Source organism: Phodopus roborovskii, unplaced genomic scaffold, assembly GCF_943737965.1.
Source record: "Phodopus roborovskii unplaced genomic scaffold, PHOROB, whole genome shotgun sequence".
In the NCBI taxonomy this organism is placed as follows: domain Eukaryota; kingdom Metazoa; phylum Chordata; class Mammalia; order Rodentia; family Cricetidae; genus Phodopus; species Phodopus roborovskii.
The window spans coordinates 6,107,987-6,130,525 of record NW_026126418.1 but is presented as its reverse complement, the minus strand read 5'-3'; the positions used below and the strand labels follow the sequence as shown (position 1 = coordinate 6,130,525).

Genomic DNA, 22,539 nt, shown 5'->3' with positions numbered 1-22,539 from the left:
TTCTCTCAAAGAAGTCACCAGCTAAGCTTCCCATGCACAGCCTTTCAGAGAAGGCATTGGTAGTCATTGTATAAAAAACTACATAGCTACCAGCTTGCAGGACAGGATGACCTCTAGGGAAGAGGTCAAGCTTTTAAGGTGAATGCTCCCAGTTTACTGAGCTCATGATGTACACTTAGCAGAGCTATCACCAGGAGGGGTTCTCTGGGGAAAACAGTAAGAACTTAATCGGGCCCTTTCAACTCCAATTTCTCTCATTCCTGCCCAGAGTGATTAACGCACCGATGGCTTTGATGACAGCTCTACAGAATCTCCAAGGATCTATAATCTTGGGATGGCATTGTAGGACAATTTGTCTCCTCCAAGGCCCCTGCAACATTTCTGCAGGCACCAACTAAACACGGGGAAGGTCTTTTGTAAATCTGTCAGGAGCATTGCCGGGCCTCCAGCGGCCTTTGCTAGTTTGCGTGACTTTTCCCTTCTACTCCTCATTGTGATCCATTCTGGAGGGTTCCTTCTTTCCCATTCATTCTCTTTTGTTTTGCTTTGTCATGTTTGTAATGGTGCTACAGATGATGGCCTCATTTCTTTGACAGTATGTGGTGGCTGCAGAAAGTTTCAGTGGCTTTTCTGTTCTGGGGAGAAATCTGCTAAGAAAACGGGACAAGGAAGAATAAGTAGTAACATTCCCCCCGCCCCAGCCCTGACAAAGATACATGGAATATGTCAGATATTGGGTGACAGGAGGGAGGGATAAGGGTCTCATGAGCACCAATAATGCACAGGCACCAAAAACACAATGTTGATGCACCGATTATTATTATTAAATTATTATTAAAAAGAGTATTTTCTCACGCAATCACATTTCAATTGGATGAGCATGGGTAGAAAAGATGCCACCTATTCTTCCTGTTCTTATCTTCCTGTGTTGTATCCTAGGGATCAATTACCAATGTTTTCTGAGCCCTTCTTATGTAGCAAGGTATTATCCTAGGTGCTTTGCATGTGCTGATTTATATATCAGTTACTCATCTTGATGCTGTAACCAAATACAGGACAAAAGCAACTTAAGGAAGGGAGGGGTTCTTTTGGTTCATGGTCTGAGGGTACAGTCCCTCATGGCAAGGAAGTCATAGCAGTGGGAGAGGCAGCTGGTCCCTTTGCATCAGCAGTCAGAAAGCAGCAAGAGAGGGAGAGATGAATGCTGCGGCTTGGCTGCTTATTCCTTCTTCATTCAGTCCAGCACCTCAGCCCGTGCAATGGTGTTCCCCACATTCAGGGTGGGATTTCTCCGCTCTGTAAAACCTTTCTAGAAACAGCTTCATACACACACACACACACACACACACACACACACACACACACTGGTTTTCTTCCATGGTTTCTCTTTAACAATTAAGAGCAACCATCACAATTTACTGAAGATAGTTTTATTGCTATTTCTATTTTCAGATGAGGATACCAAGGATCAGAGAGTATGGGGAACTTGGCTAAGGTCACAGGACTAGAAAACAAAAGGATGCAAAACCAGCATAGGACTGACCCAGATTCCCTGAATGTGGGTGTTATTAAGTTAGGAGGACTGGGCAGTCTATGGGGCCTCTGGTAGTGGATCAGTATTTATCCCTAATGTACAAATGGACTTTGGGAGCCCATTCCACAGCCTAGACACATGGGGGAGGGCCTAGCCACTTCAAATGATGTGACAGACTTTGAAGACTCCCTATGGAAGGCCCCTTCCTGGGGAGCAGAAATGGGATGGGCTAGGGTTTGGTGGGGGTGATAGGGGAGAATGGGAGGGTGAGGGAACTTGGACTGACATGTAAAACAACCGTGTTCCAAATTTAAATAAAACAAAGAAAAAAGAAAAGAAAAGAAAAGAAAAGAAAAGTAGTCTTGATCCTAAAGCAGCTTTCTCTAGAGCACAGCCTTTTGTCATTATGCTCCAGAGTGTCCTGAACAGATGAGGAACATGTGATCATCAAATCCTGCCCTCTGTGCCAGGCACTTAAGGGGTGTCTTGTTTTTTGAAGCCTCGAGTTCTACAGTTCCCTTGGGGCCCCCACATTGGCTTTCTTTAGAATCTTCAAAGCAGGTGCCTTCTTCCAGGCTCTCTGATGAGAGTTCTTTCTGATTGAAAAGCTCTCCCCTCCCACTTCTCCCCTCTATGTCGGCTGACTTTTGCTCATTGCTCTGGTCTTTGTTTAAATGCCACATCCTTCAACCTCCAATGGGAGGCTGTCCCCTATTAGCACTCTTACAGGGCCATGTATTTTCCTGTCATTCCATTTATTACAGTAATGATTTGCTTAATGTCTGTCACCTCTACCAGATTCCACACTCCAAAAGATTAGAAACAATGTCTTTCTAGTTAACTCGCTTGTCTCCACCACCTGACACAGTGTTGGACTGAAAGCAAGCATCTGGGAGCTATTGGAGACAAGAACAGATATGCTCCCTGTGCATCTGCCAAATAGCTAAAGACTTTGAATAAAGCACAATAGACTGGGTTTGGATGACAGTACCACCGTTACACAGGTCTGTACTGTTGCATCTTATATGTGTGGGATGCTGTTCAAATTGTAAACCTAGAACTTATTTTTTATTTTGGTGCTGGGGCACCGTCCAAGAGATCCTCAGAGTGTTAGCCTGTTAGGTGTCACATCACTGGGCAGTATGGGGAAACTCTTCAGGAAAGGAGCTCGTGGCAACTGGCGAAGCAGAAAAGGCACTTTGGTGATTCGGGGTGGTAGACATTTTCTAAATGAAGTGGAGGTATTTCAACAGTGTCACGCCAACATAACTGTGTTGGTATTTGCAGAACACACATGGCCCATAACTATCCCATTTAAAGAAACCAGTAGGGATTTCACACTGAGCACCAATTCCTGAGTTGCTACATCAGAATCATTGTAACTTTTCACAGCCCTAGTCATGTGTACAGGACCATAGTGTCAGCAAAGGCACACACTGTGTGGAGCTGGGTCATGAGTATGACTTTACAGAGAGACTTTGGACGAGTCCCAGTTACACAGATGGAGAAGAAGAGGGCCACACAGCAACAGCAACAACTTTTTTTTTTTTTTTTTTTGACTTTTATTAGCTCAGTGTCTTGAGAAGTCAGAGATGCTTAACCTCCCCTTTCATTAGCATTTTTTTTTTTTTTTTTTGATTTTGCTAATAGGTCACTAGAGAGGTACTCACAAAGTAATGAAGCCCAATGTTCTGCCCCTGGAAATGCAAGGCTGAGATTCGATATGCGATGTCAATTGCTCTGTTTTCTTTGAGAGGTTGGCCTAGTGTGATCTTTAGTGTCACAAGGCCAAAGATCAGGTGTTGGTGGCTGGATTTCGAATCACTGGAAGCTGCGGCAGAAGCAGGAAGCCGACTATAAAAGAAGTCTCTTTCCCTGGGATTACTTGACCGTCCCTAATCCTGCACATAACCCACCCAGGAGATAGCACTTTTCCTCTGCAGTGGGACATCACCGTGTGGGCTCTGATGCTGCTGGCTGAAGGTCAAGCTGAGTGAGGCCTCTGCACCAGAGGCAAAAGCTGCATCCTGGGCAGCTTTGCCACATGGACTCTTTTTCCCTCTGGTCCCACTCTTATCTTTCCTCTTTTCCTTTTAATCATTTCACTGGTTTATATCTCAGACTTGCTGGGGGCAAATAGAACAGAATTTGTTATTGACTTCCAGGTCACCTGCTTCATGGATTACTCCATGTCAAATCCCATTAAAGTAAATGTGTCTGTGGTGGGGAAATCTCTCAATAACCGAACAGGGGACCTAACCCTCAAATAAGGACCAGACTACAGCAAGCAGGATTTGACAGCAGGGTTTAGAGGGTACCCAGCTGGATGAATGACATGACCTAAAAACCTCCCCTCTGTAAAATACCTATAAATGTTTTATAAAATATAACAAACATTGTTTTAAATGCAGAGCTCAACTCACAAAAAATGTAGAGAAAATCCCCAGGGCTTCAATTCAAAGAGAGAACCAAAGGCATAGGGATAGATGTGAAGTGAAAATGGGTCTGCTCTGTGTGTGTGAGAGAGAGAGAGAGAGAGGGAATGTATGTGAGTGAATGTGTGAATATGAGTATGTGAGTGTATGAGTGTATGTGAGTGTGTGTGAGTGTATGTGTGCATGTGAGTGTGTGTATGTGAGTGTGTGTGTGTGTGAGAGAGAGAGAGAGGGAGTGTATGTGAGTGAATGTGTGAATATGAGTATGTGAGTGTATGAGTGTATGTGAGTGTGTGTGAGTGTGAGAGAGAGAGAGGGAGTGTATGTGAGTGAATGTGTGAATGTGTGTGTGTGTGAGTATGTGAGTATGTGAGTGTGTGTGAGTGTATGTGTGCATGTGAGTGTGTGTATGTGAGTGTGTGTGTGTGTGAGAGAGAGAGAGTGTATGTGAGTGAATGTGTGAATGTGTGTGTGTGTGTGAGTATGTGAGTATGTGAGTGTGTGTGAGTGTATGTGTGCATGTGAGTGTGTGAGTATGTGAGTGTGTGTGTATGTGTGTGTGAATGTGTGTGTGTGTGTGAGTATGTGAGTATGTGAGTGTGTGTGTGTGTGTGTGTGTGTGTGCCTGATCTTAGTAAGTAGATTGGATTTAATGTGTCCTAGCTAGAGGTAAAGTTGGACTTGTCTGAGACCCCTCCCCCAAAGTCAAGACCCTCAAAGGAAAAAGCTAACAATTTACAAAAGATGATTGTTTCTCTTATCTGGACTCTGGCTGGGGAAAAATAATCTCTGGCCCCTCCCCCCCAACATGATCCTCTTTATCTGGGTTTTAGACTTCTCTTACTTACTAGAACTTCAACCATCAAGCAAAATATATAAAAAGCCCAGTTCTGGTTTCAACCCTGGGATTCCTGACCCAAGAAATAAAAACATTGTGAGAAGTAGTATCTCCAATCCAAACAAAACAAAGAGTCTCACAGATAAAATCTCCCTGAGGATGAGTTTATGGCCCCAAATTATAAAACACAAAGCCTCTAAACATTAGATTATATTATTTAGGAGAACGAAGGAGAGTGCCCAGTTAACTTTGCATTTCAGAAATATAATACTTAATTTTAAATATAAACATATCCTAAATATTGCACTCAATGTATATATACTAAAAATTGATTCACTGAATGCTTAAAATTTAAAGTTGACTCAGCGTCCTGTGTTATATGTGGTGACTGTAAAGTCAACAGGATTAGATGACCCCAGAACTTGAAACACCAGAACAATCAGGTGTATACTTGTGAATGATTGATGCATTAAAGAAAGTCTTGAAAAATAAAGAAAAGAAATCATTAAAAAAAAAATGACCAGGAAGTTCTGGCCAAACCAAAACAAATAAAACTTCTGGAAATAAAGAACAATGCCTTTGAGTTCAAACAGTTAAATATTAGCTTTGGGATTGGATTACACAGTAGCATTGCTGATTTGGAGAGAGAATGTATTGATCAAGAGACAGATCTTCACTCCCAGTGGGTGTCACAGAAAGGTAGAGATGGGAAAGGGAAGATTGTTTGGGCCTTCAAGAATAGAAAGACAACCTATCTGGGCAATTGTGGCACAAGCCTTTAATCCAGGCACTGGGGAGGCAGATCTCTGAGTTCAAGGCCAGTCTGATCTACAGAGCTAGTTCTAGGACATCTAGGGCTATACAGAGAAACCCTGCCTTGAGAAAAAACAAACAAGGAAGGGAGGGAGAAAGGGAGGGAGAGGGAACTGGGATAGACATGTAAAAATAAATAAATAAGAAAAACAAACAAACAACAACAACAACAAAACCAAAGGAGGGAAATAGACAACCTAATATGTAACCAACAATATTTCTAGAAGAAGGTAACAGAAAGAGCAAGGAAAAAAAAATTAATTGAGGAGACAAAGAGAAATTTTTAGATTTGAGAAACATATAATTTTACAATCAAAAAAGCAAAGGCAACACGCCATATATAGAAACATCATAATGGAATTAAAGGACAACAATGACAAAGACGAAGGGAAGGTCTGGATTTTCAAAGGACTAAAAAGGCAAGAGGACAAAGGGAAGAGAGCAAAAGTATTTGGTACTAGAGAAAGTTGTCTTTAAGACATAGCTCTTCACCTCATCCAGGCACAGGGGCTCTTAACTTCCTCTGAACCTTGCTTTCCAATCTGTAAAAGAAATATCCAGTCAGTGCTAATCCTCAGAGCTCCACAGATGTGTAACACAAAGCCTTGTTTGTTAATATGCAGCCAGCAAAAAGTGGCTATTAATATTATTGACAGTCCTAATTTCCCCCTGGTCTTAATTCCTGCCATGCCCTCCCCATACACCCAGCCTTGGGAAGATTAATATTTAGATGTATGTCATGTTACAGACAACAAGTAAAATCTACAGGAAAAACTCAAACCGCTAACTGAGGGCTCCCCCAGGCTCCCAAGAGAAGCATCAGAGACCACACCCTATAGTAGTCCAGTCCCCAGAGCAGCTATAGATCCTTGCAGGGGAGGGCACAATGATGATAATCCCACATTGCACCCTCCCTGTCAATATAACCCTACATTTCAAAAACAAAAACAAGGCCCAATTGTCAACATTCTTTGACTTCCCTTTAGGTCAGCTTAAGAAGTCACAATACAAAATCACACTGCACTTTTCTCTACTGTGATTTGCTAATCACATCTGGTTTCTGCTAGACAATTTTCCATTTCCTTTCTAGATTCTAAGCTCCACAAAAGCATATCCTTTACCTGTCTGGTTCACTGACGAACCCTCAGTGTTTAGCCTATGGCCCTGAACTAAAAAGTTTAAAGATCATTTCTTCCACAGGTAGGGAAATGAGACTGGAAGTTAGGAATAGTATTTACTCCTCCTGCTTTTCTAGAGTGGAAAGGGACTATAGGGATTCTTTCATCTTCCCGAGACTTTTCCAGAGGGAACTGAGGAGGTTCTCCGTTTGACTCAGCTTCCAGGTTGATATAGGGTGGAAATGAGATTCACATGTAGCACAGCCAGTTTCCAAAGCCAGTGCCTCACTTCTATCACATTATCCCCATGAACAAGACAGTGGCCATGGATGTAAAAGAAAAGCAGAACAGACACCAGGTGATTCCACGGAATGGAAATATCCAGAACAGGCAATCTTACACAGACACAGAGGTGACTGGAGGGCAGGAGGGGGAGGGGGGAGGAGTTACTGCTCTATGGTTTAATTTTATTATTTCTTAAAGATTGATGGAAAGGTTCTAGAAATAGTGGTATGCTCGCTCAAATTTGTAAGTATGCATAATGCCATAAAGTGTACAATTAAAATGATTAAAACTGCCATTTTATGTTGCATATACACATTTACAACTTTAAAGAAAAAAGACTATGGTTGTGGTCAGTCTCTTAATCTTACCTTTTCAGGCCATTTGTATAATGGGACAAAGTTTTTAATGGACATTAAAGAAAAAGTCATCTCCAGGAAGCTATAAACAGCAGGCAGAGACAGCTGCACAATATAGAGACAATGGCTTAAAATGACATGTTTCTATTATAACCCATAATTTCTCAGCACATAGAGTCTGTGAGCTGGTACTAGAAAAGCAAGAGCTCTATAAGCTACTTAACTTTTCTGGATGGGAAATAAAATAACTATTAAAACTGTAAAAAATACTATATGGCACCCAAGAAAAGGGGGAATGGATACATTTTGTGATTGTTTCCTCAAGGAACAATTAGTTCTCTATTCTCCTAAAAAAAAATAATAATAAAGTGCTATTAAGAGAGAAATTCAAAACTGCCAAGAAGGCATATCTGAAATGGAAATAAAGTTGAAAAGATAAATAAAATAAGCATTCCTTTGCTATATTTGGTGGAGTCCTGCAGAGAAAAAAATTCCAGCTAGGCAGCATTGAGACATAGTTTATTAATGCAGTTTCCCCCACAGCAGGACACAGAAAGATAAACTGGTAAAACAGTCGTATTAAAAAATTATGACTTTTACATCTGATCTTTATGAATACATAGAAAAGAAACTGTTGTCCTGAGCTGTCCTTGGGCTTCGTGGAGGCAGAGATGCAAAGAATTCCTGTTGTTTTTGTTTTGTTTTGAATCCAAAGCATTATTTACTCACCCATGATTAGAACAGACTAGACTTTACCTCCTACATTTAGAAATAGTTATGGAAGATGCTGAGTGGCTCTCTCAACTACAATTTGAACGAAGCCCTTTAAGTCTTCTTTTCAGTCTACAAAATTGAAATCTATTTGCATTCCCTTTGGGGGAGAAATGCAGTAGGTTATAAACTGGTTATAAATGGAATTTCCCCAGAGTTTGAGAGGTGAAAGGAGCCAATGTTTTGTGTTGTGTAGATTGTGCCCTTCTGATCAGTTAGGAAATCAAGAGGGCTCCAATTAGCATTTGGAAGTAGAGAAAGGGAACAGAGCACAATTGAATAAAACAAACAAAATGTGTCACATATTTTTTGATGAGATTGTGTGTGTGTGTGTGTGTGTGTGTGTGTGTGTGTGTGTATCTGTCTGTCCTAGGTCATAATGTAAAGTATATCATACTGTGATTCTGGAAAATAACAGATTCGTCAAGCACCTTCCATGCAGGAGAACAGGAGCCAGAGAGGGGAGATGAATGAGTTTTTCAAATCACAAGCCAGAGGGAGCCTGGGTCTCCCGACTCCCAGAACCCTTTCCATTAAACTTTATTCATGAGCATATGCTTGAAGGTCATTTACTTCTGTGAAGATTGGTTGTCAGCTCGACAGAATTCAGAATCACCTGGGAGACAAATTTCTAGTCATGTTTCCAGGTTGGGTCGAAGAGGGAAGAGCCATCCTAAGTGTGGGTAGCATGGTTCTTTGGGCTTCGATTTAGGACTGGCTATAAAGAAAAAAAAAAAAAAAAAAAAGCCAAGTACCAGATGCATCTCTCATTGCTTCCTGACTGCCCACAAAATGTGACAACTGCCTTACACTTCTGCCTCCATGACTTCCCTTCCACAACACACTCCCCTCTCAGACTCTGGGTCAAAAGAAGCTCTCCTTCCCTTAAACTGCCTTGGGCAGGTCTTGAGAGCAGTAACTAATGGGGGTTTTATGTCTCCAGCTGTTGTGCTGGTCTTTCCTGGAGCTTCCTGTACTTCTGGAGCTTGCTCTCCTCCTTTTCCTCACACTCCTCTGCCCTTGTACTCTTTGGGATCCATGGTTGTGTGGGATGAGGCAGGTGCATGGAGGGGCAAATAAGCACCCAAGGTCAGATGATCCATGACTCATAAATAACTCCTTACATCTCTGGAGCCTGCAAAATTCCACAGCTCATTGCTCTCTGAAGCTGACAGGCCACATGAGAAATAGAACTATAGCCTCCCTGTAAGGAAGGGGAGGCCCCTATGCTGACTCTATCATAGAGGGCATTTTCAGAAATAGTGGCCTACTGGCAACCAGGGGCTCTAGGTAGTTCTTACCAGACTCATGCACTCTAGGCTGTATACAGTGTTCTGGAACCACAATGATAAGGCTGGGTTATGAGAGGATCTTGCTTGGCATTCAAAATGTCTCTGGTTTTGACTCAGAGGAGGGATGATCTACCACATCAATAAATCCCTCTCGTGGTTCCCAGGTGCTAGAAACTCTTCTGAAAATACTGTACATATTTATTCATTTAGTCCACACCATCAGCTTCTAAGTTGCAGAGGTCTTTCCTAGCTATAGTTGTAGTCAGAAGGCTGAGAAGTATCGAGGTGTGCTAAAATAATTTGTTTTTCTTTCTGATTTGAAGACAGGAGGGCCAGCATACTTAATGGAGTTTAGAACTATGTCACCGACAGAGTGAATTAATCAACAGTTAAACCCAAGGAGAAAGGTCAACTGCCTGATTTCTCTTGGCAGAAGAAATCGGGAAGAGGATTGTTCTTGCAAAGATTCATCACTTTTTGATGCTTTCCAGAAGTGGTGATGGATTTGCAATGAGCCATCTACTTCTTTTTTCCTCCTTCTTCTAATCTCTCTCATGTATTTTAGTCCAGCTGCCTTGGCACATGGGGTGTGCTGGTTTCTGGAAACACCCACTTAAAACCATGTGGAACTCAAACCTATGCTCCTGGCTGACTGAACCAATGTTTTACACAGTGTTAGGAGGGGCCACAATAAACACTTTGTTAATTTATCACAAGTCAAAACTGATCTTGAACTTGGGAACAGGTAGATTTGGCTTTGATAAAGAACTTAAGTAGAACTTTCCTGGAGCATAAGTGGAAAGAGGTCCCCCCTTTAAAAGGAATGTGAACTGAGGATTATTTTTTTTTTTTCTCTTAAAGAATGCTTCATATGTGGATGTTTTATATGTTAACATTTAAATCCCACAGTACTCTGATTGAATCTCCATTTCACAGATGAGGGAACTAAGTTAAATGACCATGTGCTGAAGGTAAATATGTGAGGGACAGAATTCAGATTACACTGTCCCTGCAGAAGCCATTACTTTTTCCAATTCATGCCCAGTTCAAAAATGAATTACCCCTCGGAGCATTGATTGACCATAACACAATGTTAATGGGTCCTTCTGTGCCCTAGCCTACTGAGTAGTCACAAGGAATATCAACAGTTAAAGCTCTTTGTCTATAATTAGGCCTTGGTTCCCTTAACAACGCTACCATGTAATTAAACTGATTTTGCCAATGGGCAGATATGCTTCACTGGAGAATCTGGGAAGAGCCCTTTATATCATGCTCTGTTTCTTGTTCATGGTTGCCCATGGTCAAGTCTGGGCTTGGAGCTGAAGCACAGGAAGAATGTGGAGAATGCTGTTGGCCCAGAACTTGCACAAGGAAGCTGTATCAGAGGAGGGTGGATTTCCTGGGCGGTCGGTGAAATTCCAAACTTATTTCTTCTCATTGTTCCTCTCAATGAAACATGTTGAGGAAACATGCCAGTGGCCTAATATCTACCCTTCTCTTGGAGCAGTCTCCATTAACTTCAACAGCAAATCTCCTACTTATTAATCATCAGAAATGAAAAATGTCTCCTTTTCAAAAGTGTAATTATCAGAGGTCTCACCGTGCCTTGAAAGAAAATGTATTTGCCATTATCAGCACATTCTGTATTTAGTGTCTGAAAAAAATTGGCTTACACCACAGTTTATGTACTGTATTTTTCTTAAAGCTAGAATAAGGCACTGAAAACACGAGAATGCCATTAAAGTTAAGTTAAATACACACTATGCTACAGTGCTGAGTGAGAAGGGGAACCCACAGAGACTTAATATTTTCCTGGGTCTATAAAACTCCAGGTTTACAAATGCAAGTCAAATAAAAAGCTATTCCAGGGTAACTAAAAGTTGCCTGGATTAAAGATCATTAAAGGAAAAAGTAATAGGCAAGGTCACTTGGGCCCAGATACCAATCCAAATTTAAAAAATGTTAAGTATCCCAAAGGTCACAATCCAAGTCATGTACTAAAGTACTTACTTTACCCTTTCTTGTCCCAGTGGCTGCCCCGAGAGGACAGCGGTCACTACTCCTCAAAGCAGCCCAATAGCCAGAGTACCAGAGGAGTCCAGATGTTGAAGATTATCTCTTAAATGCAGTGGAATGTATGCCAGAGATGAAAAGGCAGGGTTAATTTATAACACTCTGTACCTGTTTGCAGTATGTGCCTTAGCTTATCTGCACACATTGTGTTGCACGGTAATTACAGCGTTGAAAATGACCTGCAGCACGTGACCGTTGCAGTGACGTTTAACAGGGGCATTTGTCATGTTTTAGTCTGCACATCTGGTCCTATCCTATTTTCCAAATGATTAATATAGGAATATATTACAGTGAAACCCTTTCATATCAGTTTTATTTGCTAGGAAATGAGCACTTTCCTTTCATCTGTCCCTATTCCCTTCCTCCCCTTCTAGGCTGAACTCAATTTTCCAGTCCTGGGGTTCATTGGCTTGAAGACAGGGACACTCCACTCTTGCCTTTGTTTGGTTCCCCCAACCACAACCACAAAGGGGGCGGATCTGCCCTTTGTTTTACAAAGCACACTCACTAGCCAGAGAAAACTGAGCCCTTATTCCAAAAGTAGATGATCAGGAACCTCAAACAGATCAAATTTGATTAAATTCTAAACTTTAAACTCCCTTTTATTGAAATATAAGTTTGTTTAGTCTATTTACACCACAATTTATGCACATATATACATAGAAGGCTAAATCTGTCAAATAAAAAAGTTTCTCTTACTAAAAAATTAAAAACAAAGTAAAGTGCATGGAATCGATTTTTTTTTTCTTTCTGGTGAACATCATCATTGTCATATTTTTGGTCAGCTGGGAGAAGCAGGAAGAAATTCATTACTGACTCTGCATACAACTAGTCCCGAATTCATAGCCTTCAGGCCAACATGACAGGAGTTGGGGAATGAGTCAGACAAATTGCCAGGGTCTGTAGGGCTCCCAGGGGCGGGGAAGTCTTGTTCTTTGTCCTATCCAGAGCTGTCCCTTAGCTTGGAAACAGTCTTCTCACCATCGTGGCGCTGGAACAAAGGGAGAACACAGGAAGGGGGCTCCACCAGTCCGTGTCACAGCCTGCTCTGGTTCCACCCGCACTGTGATAGGAAACAGAATTAGCTCGAGGGCTCAAACGGAAGTTTTCCTTTCTGGGAAGGGGTGTGGGTGGGTGGGTGGGGGGAGCGACAAGAATGGACTACATCTCCCATAGAGACTGCCATTCGGGGGCCAAACCCCAGCAGCCAGTTTTTTCGGATCCAATCTCCACACAAGCACAGAAAAGAATCCTTTTTATAAGCTGGGTGGAGGGAGTGTTACACTTCTTGCCTCGGTGAGTTTGCCCTTCCAGAACTTGGAAAGGAAACCGTCTGGCAGGAAAAGAAAGGGGCAAGTGGGTAAAACACTTTAGACAGCCTCGGGATCAGGTCACTGGGTGGGCGTTGGCCGCTTGGTCCTACCTAGCCTGTCGCAGAGAAAACAGCCCTAACCTTCATCATTCATATCCCAGTGCCTCTCTTCCTCGGAGTGCCATTAAGTCCCCGGGCCGGTGGCCGTATTTGGCCTTGCAGTGCAAAATGTGCTTGGCGAGGAAGTCAAGGCGGCGCTGTAGCAGCTGAGCATGGGGGTCTGCGAGCTCGGCCAGCTCTGGGAAGCGTGGTTCGTGGCGAGTGTAGAGGCGCAGCAGCCGTGCTGCCGCGTCTTGACCCCGGTGCAGTTCCAAGACTCGCCTAGCAGTCCGCTCTCGGAATACACACACTGACTGTAACAACGGCTCGTTATACTTGTCCCACATGCCGGCCACCCGGTAGCCGTGCACCAAACCTGCCTCATTGTCCAGAAAGACCAACGCCCCTCCCGGTCCTCGGTGCAGGTTGCTTGTGGCGCGGTGCATAACGCGTGGGTCCCACTGCAAGCTGAAGAGATTGCTTACGAGCCGGTCGAAGTTGGCCGTCAGGTAATCGAAGAGAATCAGATCGGTCCATTGTACCAGGTCCACTAGCTCTGCCTGACTAAGGTTGGTCAGCTCGCCCCCAGCGTCGCGCAGAGGACGCAGACGGCCGTCTTCTGATCGCCAGGGCTCGGGGACCACCACGTCGGTGAGGTTGGGCAGCCAGCGCGTCAGGCTCACCACGCTGCCCTCGGTCCAGTGCGCGGCGCGCAGCTCCTCCTGCACCTGCAACCACTGAGCGCCCCGAGCCTCCACCCGAGCCAGTGCCAGCGGCGGCACGTGGCGCTGGAGGCCCAGTAGGCGCGCAAGATAGTAGGACAGGGCCTCGCCCTGGATCTGCTCCGGGTTGATGCCATAGCGTACACAGGCACGGGTGCCGTCGGCAAAGCGGGCTAGGCGGTTGGAACTGCGTCCGCAGCCTCCGCGATCCAGGGCCACTACCCGAGCACCCCGCGCCACTTCGAGCCACGCTGCTGCCTGGGCTTCGGAAAAGCCCCGGGGCACCTGCTCCTCCAGGCCGCGGCTCCAGAAGACGCCCCCGTGCACCGCTGAGCGCCCCGCGGGCTCTGGCAGCCCGGCTGGCACGTGCCGCCCGCGATCGTCCGGGTGTCTCCCAGGCGGGTTATCTGCGCCGGCCGCCAGGGTGAGCAGCGCCCGGAAAGTTTTCAGGGAGCCGCCGCGGGCGTCCCACGCTAGGGGCGGGGGCAGAGGGAAGCGCGGCTCCGGCGCGGGGCCGCCACTCTGGGTCGGATGCCGGGGGAATCGATCTTCGGGCGGCCAGAAGGCTGGCAGTTCGGTCCGTGGTGTCAGGAGCCCTCCCCATAGCGTCAGCAGCGAGCCCAACGCCAGCAGCCAGAGCCCCGCGGCGGCGGCGGCACTCCGCATCCTTCGCCCCATGCTCCTGCCGGCGCGCCGGTGCCACCGCCGCCGCTTCAAGCCAAGCCCGGGCTCCCGGGTGCGGGCGGTGAGGTGGGCCCGGCTTCTGGCTGGCTCCGGGACTTCGGGTGCCGGAACCCCATCGCGGCCGCGGAGCTCTGCGGGGCTCTGGCCAGCGCTCTGCTCCGGCGCTGGGAACTCGCCTCGCCGTGGCTTCCCAGCTGCTTTTGTATTTCGCTGTGAGACCCTCCGGCGGGCGCGATTCACAGGCGCCCGGACCACGTGGGAGCGAGGGGGATCCCCCTCCCCCTCCTCTGCTGCCTCTCCCCGCCCCCCACTCCCCCGCCCCTTCCCCTCCTCTTCCCCTTAAAGCGGCAACCGATCCTTCCAGGAGCGAGAGATGGCCCCACGTTAGGTCCGGGACTTCGGGCGGGGAGGAAGCTGGACTGGCGGCGTCCGTGCGGGGGCGTCGGAGCGGGAGGGGCAGAGACAAAATTTAGGGCCTGGAGGTAGCCGTGCTACCAGGGCTCTCGTGGGAGTTGGGTGATCGCCTAGTCCCCTTGCTTGGACTGTGTCCGCTCTCCTGAAACTTCAGACAGCCCCCCCACCGCGGTCCAGGAGCTGCAGGGCAAGGATCCGGGCGGGTCTTTTGCAATGATTCACGATGCCTTATGTAAATTCCCGGGAATGCCTCTAGCCCTAGAGGATATGACTCCAGCCCAGAGAGGAACCATCTGTAGCCAATGACTTTGAACCTACAACCCCTCTTGAGAGCAAGCTCCCAGTACGGGTCACTGCAGGCTTAAGAGCAATGAGATTGGCCTCTGACTTTTTCCAGGGATGCTGGGAATTAAACCTTCCTGTGGAAGTTTGGAACATCCAAGTCAGATCTCCCGGTCACATGCCACTTGGTTTCTCTTTTTAAAGAAAGTTCAATATATAGAAATAGCGATATGTAGACAGATACAAGCATCCATTGCCAACATTCTCAATTTATTTTTAAGTTGTCATTTAGTCGGTCACTTTAGTCCCAATTATAATTCTCACCCAAAGAAAGGAAAACAAATAACATTTGGCTTACTAGTTTAGTGTAAAGGAAAGAGGAACAGTGGGAAAGAGGTCAGAGGAGGAAAACCATAACAAACAAAAACCCACCACAAAAACCAATGCATCTTCGTCCAGTCTTGGGTTCAGTCTGCCAGAAAATCCCCTGGAAACAAACTGGCTCTTTCCCTTTGCTTCTTGTATCCCAGATTCCAAACTGGAGATTCGTAGTCCTAAGACTACGAAGTCTTTCTGAGAGCCAGAGCTGGTAGTGCCAGAGAACCGCCCTAGGACCTGTGCATCCTAGGCAGGTGGTTCTCTGCCCCGAGCTTCTACCCTAGCCCTCACCCAGAGTTTAAAATCGGTTCGTTTCACGTTGTGGTTCTTTCCTTCCCATTTGCATTACTCACTGCACACGAGGGGTTTCAGCTGTGCCACACCTGCTGCACTATGTATATTTATTCTGGAGTTACAGGGTAGACCATGTGGTGCTTATGACAGAGTAGAGAAGACATCGACCTCCCCGAACATCGCTGACCCACCACTGACCCAAGACACACATCATCATGGGTTTCCTTTACACCTGTGTGTACTGGCTGAAGTGTGGGTCTTTGTTGAATGTGTTCCCGATCAAGGGCTTTTTATTTCTCTTATCTGATAAAAGGGTTTCAATGTCTCCCATATAGATCCAGCACAATGTATTCATTAATTTATTTTATTTGCTTTGTGCAAGCTGCCCCTCCCCCATCCTCTTTCCCTGGAGAACAGGGACAGCTCTTATCAATTTTTAATTTCATTTACCAGACAATGTGGTATGTTACATAAAATAAGTACTGAATTCATTGGATTTCATTTTTGTCTTTTGGTGTAACTTTCTGGGCGCTGGGTTTTTTTGTTTTGTTTTGTTTCCTTCCCAGCATTGAGTTCGGTGTGGGCAAACTGTAAGCAAGAGCTCCACCTTGTGGTCATAATCAGAACATCATCTAATTAGAGAACTGCATTTTACAGTGCATGATTAAGTAAAACTCAGACTACTAAATGCCAGTGTGGGCCAAGTTATGTCTCGAGGGCAATGGGGCAATTCAAAGTGCTTGGTGGCTTTGTGTTTTTGGCTGTTAGCAGAAGCCGTGAATGTGCAGCTCTCAATGATGGATCATTGTAAACTGCATGGGGAGTCTCTCTTGCTCATTGTTAAAGTGGTCAGGGCACAAAGGCTGGCACTCAATGGGCATTCATTAACAATTTGCTGATTAATCTGGAATGGGATGAAACTCTGCAAGTAGCATTATCAAATTTGTTTTTAAACTATCCCACTGCTACAGGACGCAAAGTAACTTTTCTCGGAAGTTCTTAAAAGGGGGAAAATTTTGCTGAGGCCTCTGCGTAAGGAATGTGAGGGAAGCAAGCATGTGATTATTAGTCTGGGAAATCTGACTTCAAAACCAGCCATCTGGAATTCCAGACCCTCATGATCATTTTGAGGGCACTGGAGAAACCGAAGCACGAAGAAGCAGGCTAAGATCTCATATGTCAGATGATGAGCTGGCTTTACCATTGAGCAGCCCTCATCTTAGCCCCAGGACTGAGCATACCCTCTGCCAGGGCAGGATGGATGCATAAAAACTCCAGAAGTCAAAATACAGAATTGCAGATAACCAGTGAATGGAACACATATAGATAGGCCCTGCAGAGTGGCATGCAGTTGGATTTTCAGGGACACTTGATTATTAGTGTCTACAGACCTGCCTCTGTTTCCCTGTTAGCTGATAGCCCTTCTAGCTCCTTCACTTTGAAGCCTGAAGATGTCACACCTGCTTTCCAAGAGGCTCTGACCCAGGGAGATGCCATCTCTTTCAACTTATGGCAGTTGCTTAGTGGTGAGGTACCACTCACCTATCCCCAAATAGCCTATTTGCTCTTTTAAGACTTTCTGAATACTCCTAGAGCTTAGACCTCCAATATATTCAAAACTGCCTGCAGTCCTTTGTGAATAATGACCAGGCTCCTAGGACAGCACTTCCTGGGCTACAGAAGAAGTAGGGTGAGCGCTGGGAGCAGAGACTGAAACTTGAAGTTGGAAACCTTCTGAGTCAGGAATTTCCATTTTCTGACTTGTTCCTTAGGCTAGTTTTTGTCTTCCATGTATTTCAGTTCCTCAACCTGAGAAGTGAGGATAATAAATGGCACCTAACTTACAGGTTGTTATGCAGCTCAAGTGAAATATTAACAGTAACCATAACAACAGCATTAGCAGGCACTTACTGAGTCCTCACTTATGGGTGTGGTGTGGGACTCCGCCCAGCATGGGCTTTATTCATCCATGTAGCTCTCCCAACAAATATCGTTGTCCTCATTGTACAGACGGCAAAACAGAAGCACAGCCAGACATTAGTGGTGTAATGTCACATGGCATTAGCCTGATATCACATGGCTGCCAAGTGACGTAGCTGAGGTTCCAGAACCTTCTATATATTATAAATAGTGGGGGCAATGTCAAGTATAAAAATGTTTACATTAAAGCAAAGATTCAACTCAAACTAAAGTTGGCTTTGAATCATTCTTTGGGGTTGCTACTGAGTGAAATGGTGAAGTATCTTTCTCTGTGTCCTGGCTGTGGTCCTGACCTCAACATATAATATAAGGTTTTTCTTTCCCAGTGCCTTTGGTGTCTTTGGTGGCTAGGATGGCAGGCTTTCAGCATGTGCCTGGCTCCAGTGGACACATGTTAAAAGCCAGGAGCCTCCAGGTAGCTTCAGGCAACCCACTCGATGCTGCCTTTCCACCTGGCCTCCTTCATCCTAATTTTTGCTGGATTTTCTGCTGAGTTACAGGTCCTTCTCAAACACAGTTCTGATGCTTTCACAGAAGTAGGACAGGAAGCAGAATGCGGTGGTGCACACCAGGGGAAGCTTCTCTCCTGGAGGTGGAAGTAAGATTGTAAGTTGGAGGCTAGCCTGGGCTACTTGATGAGACCCTGTCCCAGTAAAGCAATACACCGCCCCCATAAAACAGTACAAGTGGAAGAGAGGGAAAGAGGACCCTTGACATTTACTCTGATTCCAAAGTGGTTCCACGACTCCAGTGTTTGTCAACATTGTTGACCTTGAACAGCTTTCTAACTGAGCTACCGTCTGTGTTTGTCATGGGCTAGACATTTATGTCTCTTCCAGGCTTATGCATTGAATCACTAACCCTATTGTTACTGTATTAGCTATAGGGACTTCTGGAAAGTGATTGAATCATAAAAGCCATGATCCCCTCATGAATGGGACTAATGGCTGGTTAAAAAAAAAAAGACCCCATATCTGGTGCTCTTTTGGTCGTATGAAGACCCAGTCTGGGTATGAACCTGTAGGAGTGCCTTAAAAAGACAATAAATCTCATGCACCTTGCTCTTGGACTCCTCCAGAAGTGTGATAAATACTATTTGCTTTTTGAGCTACCTGGGCTATGATGCTCTTTTGTAACAGTTCAAACTGTTGTAACAGTTCAAATTAAGGCGTTTGTTTTCTCTCCCAGGAAGGCATAGTATCTTTCTGTCTGAGCAGTGTTCTCCTTTTCTTGGCCTTGCTCTATGTGGTAGTTTCAATAGGTATGGCCCCCATAGAACTCATGTGTTTGAATGCTTAGGCCCACAGAGTGTGGCACTATTAGGAAATGTGGCCTTGTTGGATTAGGTGTGACCTTCCTGGAGGAAGTGTGTCACTGTGGAGGCAGGCTTTGAAGTCTCATATGCTCAAGCTATGCCCAGTGTGGTACACAGTTTTCCTTTTGATGCCTGTGGATCAAGATGTAGATCACTTAGCTCCTCCAGCACCAGGTCTGCCCCACCACATGCTGCCTTGCTTCTCACCATGATGATGATGAAGATGATGTAAGACTTCAGGGCTAGAGCTTCCTTTCTCGGCCTTCTGCATCTTGTCTGCCACCACTGAGTGACCTCCAACACCACCATGATGTTCTGCCAAATTGTAGGCTTGGAATCAACAGGGTCAAGGATGATTGACTGAACCCTGTGAAACTGTGAGTTCAAAGACACCCCTGCTTAAATTGTTCCCTCAGTTACTTCAGTCCCAGGCATGGAAAAGTAACTGATTCAAATTGGTGTGGTTCAGATATAGATGGGAGGCCTGCAATTGGGGCAGGCATCCTATAGGGGAAAGGTGACTGCAGTCCACACTGTCAGAGTAGCAGATGAGCCAGAGTTCTTCGTTTCCATTTGCCTGAGTTAATGGGCAAATGGCTGCTCTTCCCTGGGTTACCTTGTGTTTGAACTCACTTTGAGCTGGAATTGTTTGCATATTGTTTCTATACGCTATGCACCCTTACAGGTGAACATGCAGACTACAGAAGGGGGGAAGACATGTAAACATCTCCTTAACCACAGCTGGACTGCTGAGGTGCCTATGCTTTTGGCCTTTGGGAACATGGATACTACAGCCAGTCTGTCTTGTACCTAAAGAAAATCACCTCACCTCTCCGGGTCTGTTAACTCATCTGTGAAGAGAAAATAACAGTTTCACGTTTCATTGCTGTGTAGATGAGTTGTACCTTCCACATTTAGTAATTGCTCAATAAAATTTTATTGCCCGCTATCACAATCTTGGAACTTTATTTTAAGAAAGAACATTTGAGCTCAGAACAAGGAGTAACTGACCCTACCAGGGAAGTACAGGAAAGCTTCCCTGAGGAGGCAGATGCTAAGATGGTCTTGAAGGTCACGTCAGGACTTATGAATCCCAGTTTGAGGGGCAAGGGACAATAGAGGGAACAGTAAATGAGTACAGTGGCCCAAGTACCCAGGGGCGTGTCACCATGCCTGCCAGGCACTCCCATTTCTTCATTCTTGAAGCCACTTGAATTTGATTAATACTCTTTTGATGAATGAAGCAAATGCTAGGCCCCTCCCTAGATGAAAGGCTCGGGGTGAGAACTTCCACACCCCTTCATCACTCTTGGATTGTCGCCACCCACCTTGAAGAAACTCACTCAGCAAACATTCTATGCTAGAAGCAGTGACTCTCCCCAGCTTTGGTGATTTCCATTTTCGTGGCTGCTTAGAGTTTTACCCAGTGTGCAATTAGTGATTCTGCGCCTCTCCAGCTTCCCCAGGCCCGAGTCTCATCTGTCACATCGACGCTGAAGCTTAATTAAGCTTGTAAAGCTCTCTGATTTCCTCCAATGAAAGGTGGCCCACGAGTACCAGGTTTTATTTTGGTGGCTCCTGCCAAGTGTTATTATAAATAGGACTTAGTGCGGCGATGTGGCTGAGCTCTTAGGGTGATAATGTGTCAAGACCAGTCGAGGCTGCAGAGAGCAGAGATATCATCATAATGGTCCCATCATCTGGGGTGGGTGTTAATGGAAGTGGACATAGACGGGAAAAAGAAGTACTGCGGGCAGCAGAGCTGGGATGGAGGCGACCGCGAGTGAAATATCGCAGCTCCTGGGATCTCCATCATAATCATTAACTCCATTAGCCTCGGAGCTATTCTTCTGCCATCTCTCCTAGATCAGGCTTGGCTCAAATAAAAAATGGATTCTTTAACTCCAAATGAAAATATATTCCTTTGCTGCTTTTTAAAATCCATTTATGTTAAAATGATGGCCAGCAGGTAAGTAATTTATAACTGGGGGCTCACCGCAGTGCAGGAGACTGTCCTCAGCATCCCGAGCAGCTCTCATGGGAGACGAAAGGACTCTGGGCCCAGGAAAGGACAGTGCCCCTGGACTGCAAAGCAGTTGGTAGGGAGACAGAGGACACAGGAGAGCTTGAGGATGCTGGCCTGGGGGAATCATGAACACAAAGGCTTCCTGCTTCTACAAAGAGGTGGGTCCAGTTTCCTCTGTGGTGCAGCCCTACTTTAAAATGCGCCAGCTTCCTCAGCTCCAGACTTTGGCTGAAAACCATTTTGTGCCTCCTGCGGTGATAGCAGTGATCGTGACAATGGTATGAACTGGCTGCCACTTGCATGTGGCCTCTCTGTATTCAAAGTCCTACTCTGGCTGGAAAGATGCAAGGAATTTCTCCTAGTTTATAGCACCTTTGGAGCTTTGTCCCTCAAGCTTGCCTCTGTGGGTCCCCTTCCTGCTTCTAACCTAGGTCTCTCCCTTCTTTCCTTCCTTCCTTTCTTCTTTCCTTTCTTTCCTCCTTCCTTCCTTTCTCTCTCTCTTTTATTTTTTAATGATCTATTTATTTTTACTCTATGTTTTTTGCCCATATGTGTCTGTCCATCTGTGTGAAGATGTTGGATCCCTGTAGAACTGGAGTGACAGACAGTTGTGAGCTGCCTTGTGGGTGCTGAGAATTGAACCAATGTCCTCAGGAAGAACAGCCAGTACTCTTCAGTCTCTATTTCATTGTGTGTGTGTTAGTGTGTGTGTGTGTGTGTGTGTGTGTGTGTGTGACAAATGGAGGTCCAATTTTCAGGAGTCAGTTCCCTTCTTCCATTATGTGGGTGTTAGGAATCGAACTTGGGTCATCATCAGGCTTATTGGCAGGTGTCTTTACCTGCTGAGGCACCTCACAGGTCCGGATGTGAAGTTCTATAATCAGGCCATTTCTGTCATGTATCAGGAGTTCAATGAGTTTTCTGGGGATTTGTGGAGCCGTCACCTCTCTTCACCTTCTCCATGTATCCTCCTCTCCTCTTCTCCTCTCTTCTCTCCTTTCTTTGTAGAAAAAAAAAAAAAAAAAAAAAAAAGGGGGAGAAATTTCCCTGTCGTATTAGGTAGAACACATTCACATTGCCACCACTCCATCCAGGCTTCTAATCCAGGCTTCCCCAGGTGTAGGATTGGGAAGCCCATGGGAGAGGTGAACTAAATTTAATATTTCCGGTATGTGCACTGCCTTCCAGGAGATTGCTGAGAGCCTTTCTGTGTACTTCATCTTTAACCCCTGCTTCTCATCCCCATTCAATTGATGCGAAAGCAGGGAAGCTATGTAGTGAGATAGTCCTTCTGTGGCACTGACCACGCCCATTCGGGGGTGGAGCCATGGGCGGAAGTGACCTGTGGAAGGAGGTCGGAGGGGGCCAGGAAAAGCGCTCTTTTTCTGGCGTGACTCGGAGAGGAGAGGATCGGGTTGAATTTCCTGGTGTTCATCTGTCTAGGTTGTAAGTTATTTCTCCCTGAATAAACATCTATTCGGCCTATTTGTTTATCCTGATCCTTATTTACAGCAATAA

At 45.4% G+C, this 22,539-nt stretch overlaps 1 protein-coding gene across 1 annotated transcript; it reads right to left on the bottom strand.

Annotated features, from left to right (window-relative positions):
- Nucleotides 1–12,096: 12,096 nt before the first annotated feature.
- On the bottom strand, nucleotides 12,097–14,613 carry Fjx1 (four-jointed box kinase 1). The gene has a single exon (XM_051184081.1). The coding sequence runs from the start codon at nucleotides 14,324–14,326 to the stop codon at nucleotides 12,974–12,976; it is 1,353 nt and encodes a 450-aa protein (XP_051040038.1). The 5' UTR covers nucleotides 14,327–14,613; the 3' UTR covers nucleotides 12,097–12,973.
- Nucleotides 14,614–22,539: the final 7,926 nt, after the last annotated feature.

Coding starts and splice junctions, on each gene's coding strand:
- Fjx1 (XM_051184081.1), bottom strand. CDS start 14,326: ATGGGGCGAAGGATGCGGAGTGCCGCCGCCGCCGCGGGGCTCTGGCTG.